General features: G+C 39.4%; 1 protein-coding gene across 1 annotated transcript in view; it reads right to left on the bottom strand.

Moving 5' to 3' along the window:
* GADL1 (glutamate decarboxylase like 1) overlaps positions 1-14,722 on the bottom strand; it is a 255,563-nt gene that overhangs the window by 81,326 nt on the left and 159,515 nt on the right. The window contains exon 12 of the mRNA XM_066584886.1: positions 4,662-4,861. Coding sequence (XP_066440983.1) covers positions 4,662-4,861 — 200 coding nt within the window. The remainder of the gene's footprint in view (positions 1-4,661; positions 4,862-14,722) is intronic.

Raw genomic sequence — 14,722 nt, 5'->3', positions numbered from 1 at the left:
ATGATGACTATAGTTGCAGAAAGTAGAATACTCGAGCCCTGAGAAATATTGTGAAACAGGGTAAATGGAGAAGTTTCAATTTATTTTTAGGCCTGTATAAAAATACATCTGTAGGGCATGTTTAAAATGATTGAAATTGGGAATTAAGCTGGCTGTCTAGGGTAGCACATTCCAGAGAACCAATGCAGCTCAAGAAAAGACTTGAAGATAAGACAAAAACACAGCTCTTGGAGGATGCTCAGTCTTTGTGGCTCTATCTAACAGAGCATTGGAGTACCTGTTGCCACCATGTGGGGCTCCATACACTGCTATATGACTGCATTACTTTGCCTCTAGAAGCACTGATTTTGAAAGCATAGCTCATAATATGGCATCTTATGGAGGGATACAGAGGTACAGTAGTGTTCCATAGAAGCATTGTATTACAACTCTGTGCAACCTGGAGGTGGTATTTAGCCAAAATATGCCTTTGTGCATGATGCCTTGAAGTGAGAGATTGGTAAAGCTGGATGCATCTTTGAATTATTGAAATGAATGGATGAGTTTTTGAGAAAAAATAGGATTACGGGGGCGAATCCAGCCTATATCAACTGGGTAAAGCAAGAACTGGTCAGTCGATTCTGGCCCTCCTTCAATGATCATTTCCTTCTTCCATCTCCTCTTTACTTTGTGTTGGTAAACAAAACAAAGGAACATGCAGAAGGAAAGATCTTCATAGACTGCAAGATCAGACGGCACACAAGGCATCCTTTTGTCATGTATCTGTGCACTACACATTGTCATATCCTTTTCAACTCTGTAGTCAGTTATGCCTTTCAATGCAAAAGCGTTCATGAAAGAAAAAGTATACTGAGTGATAGAATTGTCATATTATGAGACTCAATAGACAACATGCACAACTGAATGACATGCAGTTGGATCTATCAGTGTTACATGTTCTGTGTTTACTTTAGGGGAATTTGAGGATTCATGGCTCAGCATGCTTATACATGAAAGTAAGTGTTACAATACATTTCACATTTGAACACCTTGGGCATTTATAAGTAGATCAAACCACTATCACTTCCACATATGTTAAGAATTCTATACAAGTGAAGGTTGTTTTCCCGTCCTTTATACAATTGCGTAACAACCACTCAATACCAAGTCGAATTTCAAGGATTTTAAAATTGAGAAAAATGAACTCATTCCTCTTGAGCGTGACAGACGTGAGATATATCTCCCTCCTGGATCTTAAAAATAAAGTGCAAACTAATAACACATAATTGATGTAACTGTACCTTCACCGAGAGGACTTGAATGAATGAGTCAGTGAAAAAACGACACCTATGACAACTTTAACACCCTAGAGTTGGCCTTGTGCAGTGGAAAAGAACTGTCCTTAAGATGTAAGGTCAGAAGACAAGCTCAGAAAGCCAAATCTATTTTCAGACTGTGAGACACATTAGTTCTGTATCCTTCAAGTAATCCCCAATGTAATATATCAGCAAGACACGAACAGTTCAGCTAGCCAAAACAGCTGAAAACTTGGATAAAATGAAACGGACAATTGACAGATACAGTAAAACCTTATCAAATCTCATCATGGCAATGGCCTTCAAAAGCAAATCAGAGTATTTTGTGTAACTGCATCAGATAGGACTGCCGCTAGAAAAGCTCTGACTGATGCAATAATCTTATTAAGGTTACAATTTGCTCTGGGAAGCAAACTGTAGCAATGACAGCATTATGTTAGAAGGTTAAAGGCAGAAGACAACTGGACAAGACGGAGTACTGCAAAATCTTCTCTAAACGCCTTATCATGGGATCTGGTTTTCAATTAAAGTAAAAATGCGGAAGGCTAGCTTGTCTTTATTTTTTACACTTTGCTAATAAGGTAATGGATTGATGCAAAATCCAGTGCAAGATAGATGAATGTGATGTCAAGAACACTTAGCAATCGGAAGGCGAAGCAACACATAAAACACAAAAATGCTTCGCTTCTATAAAAATGTTTTTGCTTTATCAATCAAATGTTTTACAGTGGAAAGAAATGTTTAGGATGTGTTACCTTGAACTATAAATTCCGGCTGCTGCGCTCCTATGTGACTCTGTTACAAAGTTTCAAGTTACAATGGCCTCGGGTGATAATGTGTCCAATATACAACAGTTTTTACTGGATCATTATAACTTGAAGCCACATTGAAGATATATTTCACGCCAGTGGCTGGAAGCAATGACACCTACCCATGCCCACAGCATGGGCATCCCACTCATAAAACACCTGTATTACTGAATGGCACTAATTAGCTGTCTAGTGGTTCTCTCTGCATTACAATGCAGTACTAAGTATCATATACCACTTTTCACATGTGCCAGGATGAGTTGATCTTTTGGACACTAGGTGTTACTATCTCATTATACCATTACACCTTATCTTATTTTATTCACACTTGCACTAAGAGGGCTCTCTATTAACTTCTAATATGTTACTTATGGTTTATCAAGTTGTAATCCACTCTTTTACTTTAAAGCATTTTTTAGGTTTCATCTTCTAATTTGTCTCTTTGAAAGTTTTTGAATATTTTATTCTTTCCCCTCAGAATATTCTTTTACATGAATGCCACCTGATTTTGCATTGATATGACTTGCTCTTCTGCTCGCTAAAGCACGGGCTAATTCCTGGATGTCTTTGCTGTGAAAAATGCATTTATCCCGATTTGTGTGCACATGCGATCAACTGGATCCGTTTGGTGGACCTGGCTTCTGGTGACGCCTATTTCTGGATACTTTGGCAGCAATTTAGGGGTTGGTGGGGAGTGAATAAAAATTACCCACATGAATACTATTTGAAGAGAGTTGTACCTCCATGTCCACACATTTTCACGATTCCTTTCAATCCAATTTGGGGGGAGGCGTTCCTACTGAGAATTTTTGAGAATGTATTTTCTATATACTTTTGTTCATTGATTATTTATCATGGCTTGAAACATAGGAAATTTGCTGGTTAAGTCCTACACAAAGTGTTCTTTTGCCCAAATAAAATCCAGACTTCTTCATCCTAAGAAAATGTGGGTCTTATGTTTCATCTCCGGAATTGAAAGGATATATGAAGAGCAATCTTGGACTCGAGGGGGTTGAGTGAACTGTCACCCTCCACAAAGTATGTGAGAATCTACTCTCTTGTTGCCCTCCAACCATTACTGTGATTGGTTACACCCATGAGGCTTGATTTATATTTTTCCTTTCATGTACTGTGATTCCTGAACCGGGACCTATTGGATCTCTCAGACAAGACCAGTTCACTCTCCTGTTTAAATGTCCTTTTAGGACAGGGAGACTGATCGAGAAAATCATCTGTGATTGATTGTCTTAAGGTCTTCAGGCATTGATTCTGTCACACCATGTAAGTCCTATGTTATATCTAACAAGTCAGTATATTTCCCATAAGAGCGCAGTCCTTACAGTTAATATTGGATTTCTTTTGGACTCTAGGAGAAGACAGCTCTGTTTTATTATTACTGTACACTTTTTGCAGCAGGGGAAAGACTGTCTATAGGTCTTTCACTAGCTAAGCCAGAAACCTACTGCACACTGATGAGAGGCAATCCCCCCCGAAACAGCTGTCTGTGTATGGTATTCTGGCTTGGTTAAATTGTTTTGTTGTTTCTTTCTGTCATAAACTTCCTCAACCTCCCCTCAGGTGGGTCATGTGCTTTAATTTTGACTACCTGATATTTACCTGACTTTATGTTCTCTCAAAAAGTCAGTTTTTCAGACAACATATTTCCTATGTGATGGACCCTACCACACAAGCTTTTCAGAAAGGGACACAGAAATGCCTATCACAGTTACTGCTGATGATTAGAGTCTCCTGTCACACAGTTACAAAGAGGGAGATGATAGTTCAGTCTCCTGACTGTATACTTATGGTGTGTAGCTTATTGAGGTGAATATACAGAGCAGACTGTCCTCCAAGCAGGCAGAGATAGTACAGCCTCTAGCTGCTCATGTAATGTCATGCTGATGCTCTGTGAGATTGATAGCATAAAATAGTAAAGGAGAAAACAGGGGCAAATGTCAACATCAAGATGGTGTCTGAGAAGCATCAGACAGGAGGTTGCAATGCGTGGAAGTGACCGCAATATACATAGGAGATGTCAAGAGTGTGGCAGGCAATCCACTGAGTCATGCAAGGATGGAAACATAAGTTTTTGACTGAGCCACCCTTTAAATGATAACATTCTAGTTGTCTGCTCTGGGGAAAACTTAGTACTTACTGTATATTGTTCATACATTTAACTCAATCACAAAACATTAGCCAGTACGCATTTAAGCTCCCTCTAGTGGTGGCTTCTGACAGTCAGATTTTTATAATTAAAACGGTATTAAGGGCTTTTGAACTCTGCATAAAAAAATTGAATTCCTACTACTGTAAAGTTACACACTAAAATAAATTAGTACGAAATGCAGGAACCATTTGGATTAAAAAAATAATAAGAACACATTGAATGATGGCCATTCACTGTTAAGTATTGTGGAGAATATTGAAGATATCGATTTCTTCATTGGAACTTACAGTCTTATTTTAGCTTACACAAGCGGCACGTGTGGTTGAGCGGAGATACTGTGAACATGAACTAATTGATTTGTTTGAAGGACAGTACATCTTATTCTCTTACTTGGATAATGCTAGAGCACGATTCACTCTCTCTTCAAGTCCTATGGTCCCTAACGCCTTCCACATGATCCAGAATTTGAATGCATCCCCTCGTCTACTGCACTGAATAGACTTGTCCCCAGTGTCATATCGAACATCATAGAATTTATCTTGCTGGAAGAGATAGGTGGCTTCCGCTGAATGACATCTTTTAAGCAAGTCCTGAAAAAGACAATGAAATAGACAATGAAGCTCTAGGAGTGAATTGTATCTACATTGATCATACTAAAAAAATGCTGTATTTGTGTAATCCAAACAAAATTGACTAAGAACTGCATTGTGATATAAGCAGCATTATACTGTTTACTTAATAGCATCATAATGAATTGAAATAGTATTTTCTGCACATAGTCTTTCAGAATGTGTTTGTTTGATCGGAAATGTAAAGACTTAAGTAATGCACTGAATAGTATAAAATAGTGTAACACAATACAATAATCATTACTTATTCTCTCATGTTTGTCTGCTCTGATGACCTTGTCCTCTCTGCTCCGGTGCCTACAAGAAGCTATGGCGTCATGTTCATTACTCACATGACTGCTGCAGCCATTCGCTGACCTCAGCGGTCATATGCCATTCATGTACACATGACAGCTTTGGTCAATCATTGACTACAATGGTCATGCCAGAGAAGAATGTCAGGTCATTATTGCATCAGTGGTGACCAGAGTGGAGAAGATTGGGTTGATAGCATTGGAGTGAAGGCAACCTAGAAGGCTAAGTAATGGCTATTTTATCTTTTTTTTGCACCATTCTCTACCTGGGGTCAAATTTTGAAATGTTAGAAAGTCCTTTTAACTCTTTCCAATCCACTGTCTGACGTCTGAAGACATTATGATTTAAGGCTGTACAGCTCCGATGTTGGAAGACGTCCGTCGGGGTTCTCTTACTGTATATTGCCAGCCTCTCTGCTGTCAGAGCCTATCCAACGTGTCACCTCATGCAGTACTGGCTTTAGCCAGCATAAAGCGCCATTGTATAATGGCAGAAAAAGAGTAAGCCCACTAGGAAAACCAGGATACAAATTGGATTGGAAAGGGTTAATGTTTCTAATGTTCTTTTTGTAAGAAAGGGCCTTTGGTCCCCTCAGTCATCAGAACCCAAGAATGCATCTTCTTCACCCTTATCGCTACACAGCTAATCAATGAGTTATTTGAAGAGATGATGGAAAAGTTGTTGGAAACAAGTTATTACTAGAGATGAGCGAACTATCCAAGTACTTATTTCAGTACATTATATTAATATTATTTATAATGTTATATGTGGCAATAAAAACAATGCTTCAGTATTAGATTACTAAGAAATCCCCTTCAAGTAAGGAACGGTTGACAAAATTGTGAATGACCATTGCATTAGAAAAGAGTGAACTATGCATCAAAGATTAAGAAGGTGACATTCAGACAAACCTTGGACTCCTTGCCAACCCAACCTAACCCTTGGTTACACATTTCATGTGGGCTTCTCTTCAGTTATAGTTGAAACGTAGGCTATAGCATATATTTTTTCTTCCCTTCCTGGGTAGAGGAGAAGGGAGGGATTGAAACTTGGGATAAATGTAAATATTAGTATAATTTGTGATGCATGTGATATTGTATGTAGTTAGATTTTCAATAATGACTATATCGATACAAATGGCAGTTAAGATTGACTTGATTGGAGGATTACATGTTTTATCTTTTAATTTTTTTTTTTATTTATCACCAGTTTATTTTAAGCAAGAAATTAAAATTTTCTCTTTTGTCCAGATTGCTTGGTTATCAGCTGAGCAATCAACGCCATAACCTTTGTTCTAAAAGTTACTCCGTGTATGCTTCCTCTGATTCCTGGTATCTTTAGGTTGATTTTATGAGCCACTCAGCAATCCGTACAAGGAAATGCTTTGCATGAGAAATATTTCTTTACAACCTTACTGTGATTTAGAGGAGTGGGAGTTTCCATTTTTGCTCAAAGAGTCACTTTAATTTTATGTACAACACAGAAGAGGTTTGCATACAAATGTACAAAGTCCTTTCTGCTGCAGTGCTTGCCAATAGATGTCTAATGCATAATTTACTTAAAGGGGTATTGCCATCTCGGGAATCCTATTTCAATGTGTTCGAAATCGCAAAGCAATACATTCACTCATAAGAAGTTTATTTCCAAACTGCTGCATTCTCCACATATTGCAGCTATTGATTTCACTTCCCTCTAGTTGTTTACTGCTCATTACCAGGAACACAGACCACCTCTCCTGTGGAAAGAAATAGCAGAGCTGGACCAGAGTGGTAGCTGGGCCAATAGCTAGTGCGCATGCGCACCAGAGGGCAGAGGAATTAATAGCTATAATATGTGGAAAACAGAGATAGGTGGGAATACCCCTTTAATATACTTGCTAGGTGCACATGATGCAATGCAAGGTGTCCCATTGAAAACAATGGGATAAACTCTGCTAATCTCCACGGCGAAGGATCCCTTCATCCCTGAATGATGCTAGGCTGTTTTGACATGAAAACACTTAGCATCCACAGGGAATTCACATGGTGGTGAGTGCAACATGGGGGCAAGATTCACGGTTCCATATCATGCTCACCAGTTGAAGTTAGCCTCATATGGAAACTTTAGAGAACATTAAATAGGGATAGATGAAATCAATGTACAGATCGTAATCTTCCTTGTTTACAACCACAATTTGAAAAATAAAGTTGATTATAGGATTCAGGTATCAAAGTATCACTATTACTTCCCAGAAAATGCATGTTCAGTGCAAATATCCATGTCAATGTAACTGCTGTAAAACCAAACCCCATAGTCAACGTTGTTCCAAAGAACCAAAACATTTGGGTTGCAGCTTAGAAAGATAGGTAAGCATATATATGACTGGCACTTGTTACTCTTATCTCTTAAACTAGAACAATATGGGAAGGGAAGTGAAAGACCAGGCAAAAATACATTTGAGAACCTCGCTATTAGAAGTGGAAAGAAAGAACAAAGACAAAAAATTGAGAAGGAAAGTAGAGGAGCAAGAGACACCGATCACAAACTAAAATGTTTTTACATTAATGCATGGAGCATGGAAACAAGCAAGGAGAATTGGAGCTCCTAACACAGGAAGAGAAATATGATGTCATAGGCATCACAGAAACTTGGGGGGATGATACACATGATTGGAGTACAAGGCTTGAAGCTTACAACCTTTTTAGAAGAAACAGACCTAATAAAATGGGAGGAGGTATTGCATTGTATGTTAGGAAAGCATCATCTCCACAGAAATTCAAGCTTCAGAGCATGGAAGTTCTGTAGAAACTGTTTGGGTTAGAATACAAGGAGAGAACAGAAAGGACACCATTGCAGGCATTTTCCATAGGCCACCTGGGCAAGCAGAAGATTTTGATGAACTCTTTCTACATCAGATGGCCAAGCGCTCAAAGAAGCATGACATAGTGATTATGGGAGATTTTACCGATCCAGACATTTGTTGGGAATCTCTCTCATGCAAAGTAATGGGTTCAACAAATTCTTATCCGCTCTTGCTGACAACTTTATCTTCTAAAAGGTAGAAGCTAAAATAAGCAGATCTGTTCTTAAGGACAGAAATGTCCAAGATGGTTGTGAAATATTGGCAATAAGATTCTGAAAGCACAATTGTTAACAATCCCTAAAATAAGAAAGAATTGGAAGCATTTAAAGAGACCAGGATGGATAAACACAGAACTTGAAAGGAAAAAAAGTATGTTTATCAAATGGATAGATGGTGGCATATCTAAAGAAGAATATAATGTAGTCTGCAGAAAGTGTAGGTCAAGTGTCAGAAAACGTAAAACTAATAATGAATTAAGGCTTGCAACAGAGGCCAAAAGCAATAAAAAGAAATTTTGGAAGTATTTCAAAAGCAAAAGAAAAAGCCGAACTTTTAAATTCCTATTTTGTATCTGTTTTCTCTCACAAAGTAAATGTAACATTACCTGTTCTTCCCTGTGCTATTAGGGGAATAAAAGAATGCAGGCTATCTATAAACAGAGAAATGGTGAGGGAACACTTAGCTAACCTATAAGAATACAAGTCTCAAGGTCCAGATGAATCACATCCTAGGATACTGAAGGAAGCAGCAGAGATAATTGCTGAACCACTCGCTGGAATCTTTGAAAATTCCTGGAGAACAGGGAAGTCCCAGAAGATTGGAAAAGGGAAAATGTTGTTCCTATTTTCAAAAAAGGGAAGAAGATGGATCCAGAAAACTACAGGCCTGTGAGCCTGACTTCTTCACTGGGAACAATCTTTGAACAAATTATTAAACAGCATGTAGGCAAGTTCTTGGATTAGAATGGAGTAATTAACCAGAACCAGCATGGCTTTGTAACAAACAAGTCATGCCAGACTAATCTAATTTCCTTCTATGACAGAATCATTGACTGGCTTAAAACACAGTTTAGTTCATATATGCTTACAGTCCAATTTTAGGCATGCAGAAACAGACAATATCACTTACACTGGAGTTTTAACATAATTGCTGTCGCCAGTGCTTTTAATCACCCAGCCATGTTTTGTGTAGGTGTGATAGATAGAAATACATTTAGCCATTTTTCCTCTTTAGCCTACTTTTAGACCAGCTGCTGTTGCTAGCTTTAATGATCCTATACTGTAGTGTCTGCTAACAGAAATGACAGAGCATGCTAAATTTCTTGCATTACTCCTAGTTTTATGAATAATGAGAAATGTTGCAAATCATATTGGGCTGTGATAGGAAATTCTTTCACTCGGTATAATGCAAACCAAACCAATCTCTGTAATGATTGCTTTAGTCCCCAAAGAAATGCCATCTGTTTTCTATGCCTTTGCTTTATGATATAAGTTGGCTGCTCTGTACATTTCTGCTATAAAAGTTGACAATATGTCAGCAGTGCATTAAATACCGGTGGTGAAAAAAATCCAATCTTCCCCAACTAGACAAATTATATTACGACGATTTTGCATCGTGGCTTGAAAACTCAAAGGTCAAGCTGCAGCAATTGTGATAGATAGATAGATAGATAGATAGATAGATAGATAGATAGATAGATAAGTGCTTGATGGATTCCAAAGGTCTTTCTACCATATAAGAACACTCCAGTGTTACAAATGGTAAATGGCAGGGGGGTGCCTTGATACAGATTTTGCATTGGAGCCAAGAGGCATCATATTACGACTCTGTCTACATGTCTATGTCTCAAGTATCGAAATCTATTATATTTCTGCTATGAAACTTCCAGAAAAGGCATTTTTTACTGTATACAGGTACCTTTAAATAACAATTCCAAGTGTAGACGTTTGGAAGTAACTCAGCCCAGCAATATAACAAGATATGTATAGAAAAAGACAGACTTGAAAAGGCTGAGTGGCACTTTGACTAAGAGCCTGAAAATGAGAAAGCCTGTACTGATTATACGGAAGAACAGACTCGCTAAAGATAATGAATTCATACAAGTGAAGACTTTTTTTTATTCCCACTGTGATAGTCACAGGTTGATCCAGGTAGAAAATTACTTTTTGACTTCAGAATTGCAGTTCTTTAAAAGACAGGTAAATCGATCAGTTTATCTTACAATGGAGTAAGCGTCATGCTTCCTTAAGCCAAAAAATTAGGTGGCAATAGTTCTATTCATTAAAAGTACAACAAAATTGGTGAAGTGTAGAATTCTTTTCTAGATAAGCATAGGCCTTAGGCAGACGCACAAGAGCAGATTAATACTTCCAATTCATTCTACAATACTTTATTATAAATTACTGCAGATTAATACATCAAGATACCCATATAATAAGCATAAAAAACTCAAAAACAACACACTTATTCTTCAGGTGAGTATATCAATAGGTACAGATGCAGTTAGGTCGTACCCCGTAAGCCCAGGTGCAAAAGTTCAGCTTGCCCCACCCCAGCGCATTCCCACACACACTCTTATACACTACAAAACCGGGTAATAATAAGGTCAATTCTTACAGATGGGACAGTATTTTATTTTCATTTAAAAATATAAAAATCAGAGTGAAATGATGCTGGATGGAAACAGGCTGTAACCCTTTCACTGCTAGAATGTTGACAGGTGCTCCACACACAGTAGTGAACGCATTTAGGAGTTTAATAGTAGTGATGAGCGAATAGTGGAATAAGCGGTTTGTGGCAAGATCGAGCCGATTTCACCAAAATCATCAGGATGATCAATTCCGACTCCCATTAAAGTCAATGGAAGTAAAAATTGCATTTACCAATTTGCATGGGGAACACTGTGCTCTTCCAAAAATTTGTAAAAATAGTGTGCAGTGGTGTGGGAGTCACTCGTAGCACAGGGGAGGGGTATCACTGAAAACAAAAGAAGGCCCACATAAAGTTTCCTATGTCAAAAATTACACCAAGGGAAAGAACAGGTGTGTTGCTTGTTTTAAAAGCCATGTCATACATTTTCAAAGGATAAATTCAACTAGGTGAACTTAATAACCAAACATGGGCCTCCTCAAAGGAAAAACAGTAGAGCCACCAAAAGGGAGACAGCAGGTGTGGTGCTTGTTTTAAAAGCAATGTCATAAATTTTGAAAAGGGCAAATTGTACCATGAGAAGGGGAACACCCAACCACGGACCTTCTCCAAGAAAAAGCCATAGAACTACAGCTATTTCTTGCGCTTACGAACATTTTCATTTTAGGGAAATGAGGAGGAGCAAGGAAGAAACAAGATAGAAGCAGGAAAAGGAAAGCAGCAGCAGCACCATCAACAGCAACAGCACCTTGAGGTCAAAGTATGCTGCTCATGGAAACATGAGAGCTATAGCTCCATATTTCCATATATTTCATTTGGGTAGATGAGGAGTAGGTGTTGGAAACAAGGGGGAAGTGTTATGACCCAGAGGGCCCTACAGGGCAGTCTTAAGGTTAATAGGTGCTAGGGACCTTGCTATGAGCCCTTATGGGAACATAGGAGGCACGCTTTAGGGGGAAACCCTATTCTCCCCAGTGATGGGGTTAAAAAAAATCTGCTTAACAACAGTGCCCCTGGTGATTGACTACCTCCAGCTAATTTTTGAGTTAGTCAGCCTCTTCTTAGGGTAAAAGGTATGTGACTAGGGGATACGAACCATATGACTCAAAGTGAAAACTGTAAGAGCTTCTGTGATTGGTTGAAAGAGAGGAGGAGGAGGGAGCCAAGCGCATACAGTACGCAGGGAAAGGGAAGTGAGGCGCTATATGCTGGCTAAAACCAGTACTGCATGAGGTGACACGTTGGATAAGCTCCGACAGCAGAGAGACTGGCAATATATAGTAAAAGAACCCCGATGGACGTCTTCCAACATCAGAGCTGTACGGCCTTAAATCATAATGTCTTCAGAGGTCAGACAGTGGATTGGAAAGGGTTAACCCTCCTAACTCTTGGTGCTTGTTCACCTCTTGATGGCACCACTGCACTGGATGCCATCAAGCATCTGAATGTTGTGTGCCCTTCTACCAGGATTATGGGATTTATCTAGTGGATAACTTGTTTTTGCTGTTTCCTACTGGGTGTGCTCCCTACTTTTAGCCTTCCAGAGTAAAAATTATATATCACAAAGTGACTGGGGGAAGGAGGCTGAAAATAAGGGGACACCCTGTAAAATTGAATGAGTTGACATGCTGGGATGTTTTTCCATGACTGCTGATGTATGGCCGCCCTTGCGAAAAGAAAATACAAGACAGAATATGCTGCAGAAATTCCATATAAATAGTAAATAATAATAATGACCTACAAATATAGTGAACTTTCTTTTAAGTTGAAATCTAAAGCTATTCCTCTCAATATATATGGTTTAACGTCTTATGCCACTACATGATATTTTGAAGGCAATGTATTAAGATACAGTAAAATATTGTAAGATGTGGGGCTCTCTTATTTGCAGTCTACAAGGCCTATTACACTGATTTTTTTCCCCTAGAGCCCTGGAACAGCAAAGATCTTATGCAGTTTTGTGGAGGCTTCTTCCAAAGTGAGTTGCAATACTGATGAAGCCTAAAGTGGTGTTCACACGGGGCAGCAAAGTGGATGAAATGTTGAAAATCCCATCCGCAAGCTCTGGAAATGACCTGATTTAAACCCATGCGGAAATTGACATGTGGTGCAAAATTCAATTCTGCAGCATGTCAATTTTATTGCCATCTCCACTGCGAAATTCACCTCTGTTCAGTGAGGGGATGAATTCCGCACGGGAATTTGTTGTAAAACCCACTTCAAAACCCTCACCAAATGGTGCAAGTTTGGGAGCAATCTTTCTGTGGCTGATCTGCATCGGAATGCTCTCCACAGACATTCCGCTGCAAATCAGCCCCCGTGTGGGCCCAACCGTATGTCTCAATCACAAAAGAGTTTTTATGCAGCTGTTTTAGCACGCTAAAATGTTGGATGAAAATCAAGACTGTGTGAAGCATTGGATTCAAATGTATTCATTCACATGGGCGATTTTCGGGTGCATGAAAAAATGTCACCTTTTTGGTCACCGATTTTTCACGCTGTGTTAAAAGATAGGTCTTCTTGACCTATCTTTTGACGAAAAATGCTGGAGGCTCCCAAAGACTCCAATGGGAGCTGAAAAAAAGGAAGTGAAGGGAGTTATTGTAAGAACAGTGCTTAGGTGGACCTACTGATGTGTCACAAAATTAGACACCAGTATTATGAGGGAAAATAAGGGGAGGGGACTCACTCAGTACAAGTGGTCAAAACCAAGAATTTGGGTTGACCACTACACCCAGATGACGTCCTCAAGTGCCAATGAAGAAATTTCTTTTGCAGCTTTTGAAACCCACATAATGGAGAGTTGCATCACCAGATGCAACACAGGTTCCCGGGATAACCAATAAAAATTCACAGTAAAAATGAGGTCCTGGGCTCCATTAAAAAGGGCAAATGTAGAAAACCCCAATGTATCATTTCTGTTCACTTGCTTTTACAAGGGGTCCCAACCGCGGAGACCCCCCTATCAAGAAAAGTAGACCTTATTATCAACCACAGCGGGGAAAGTACCTTTAAACGATGTCCAAAGGAAGTCCAGACCAGGTTAGTGTAATAGTAGAAATGATTTATTTAAGATATATAGCAACAAGAATAACAAACAATTCAATACTTATGCATCATAGGGGATCGACATAAGTGCATGGAGCAACGTGTTTTGGGGTCCTTCCACCCCTTTATTAAGCTTATCGATGTTCTAAAAGGGCATCCTTTACAATCTAAAATTCCCCGGGGTCTCCACCCCTTTGTGACATCATGCATCGCCGGACACGGCGTGAGGGTCACATATACATGTCATGTATGATTACGTATGCTGCTGGAGGTTCCTCCTCTGCAGGGGTCTACGCCATCATTTTTTACTGTGAATTTATTACTTAAGCACTAGAAGTCATTGTGAGGATTTCTCCAGACTAATGGAATTCCACGCTGCAGCGTTTTTTTCACGCAATACATCCGTGTGAATGGACGAGTAAATGCTAATTAATCTTGGGACTCGATTACGGATATCCTGCAGTGATGCGATTTTTGGTTACAATGCGAGTGGCGCAAAATTGCTACACTTATATGAATGAAGCCTTAAAGGGATGATCCCCCTCTACTCTTCCTAAGGCCTCATGCCCACGAACGGAGCAGGATACACCCGCGGATTTCCACCACGGGAGCACCGTGTTTAAAGACGCAAGTGTCCACGAGCAATTGCATAATTCTGCAGTGGAAATCCCGACGTCTCCATTAATACCATAATAATGGAGACCTCCTGCGGCAGAAAAATGCGGTGAATTAGAACATGCCGCAATTTTTTTCCCCGCAGTGTAAATCCACGGCAGAATCACGCATGTGAGTATTGAGCTATTAGGTTTAATAGAACCTAATAACAGCGGAATTCTGCCGCGGATTTACGCAGCGGGAACCATGGTGAAAATCCGTTCGTGGGCATTAGCCCTTAGTCAGACCTCATCTGGAATACTGTGTCCAGTTCTGGGCACCCCACTTAAAAAAGACATGGACAAACTGGAGCAAATTCGGAGAAGAGTTACCAA

The sequence above is a fragment of the Eleutherodactylus coqui genome, chromosome 12, assembly GCF_035609145.1.
Source record: "Eleutherodactylus coqui strain aEleCoq1 chromosome 12, aEleCoq1.hap1, whole genome shotgun sequence".
Classification (NCBI taxonomy): domain Eukaryota; kingdom Metazoa; phylum Chordata; class Amphibia; order Anura; family Eleutherodactylidae; genus Eleutherodactylus; species Eleutherodactylus coqui.
This window is presented reverse-complemented; position numbering and strand designations above follow the sequence as displayed.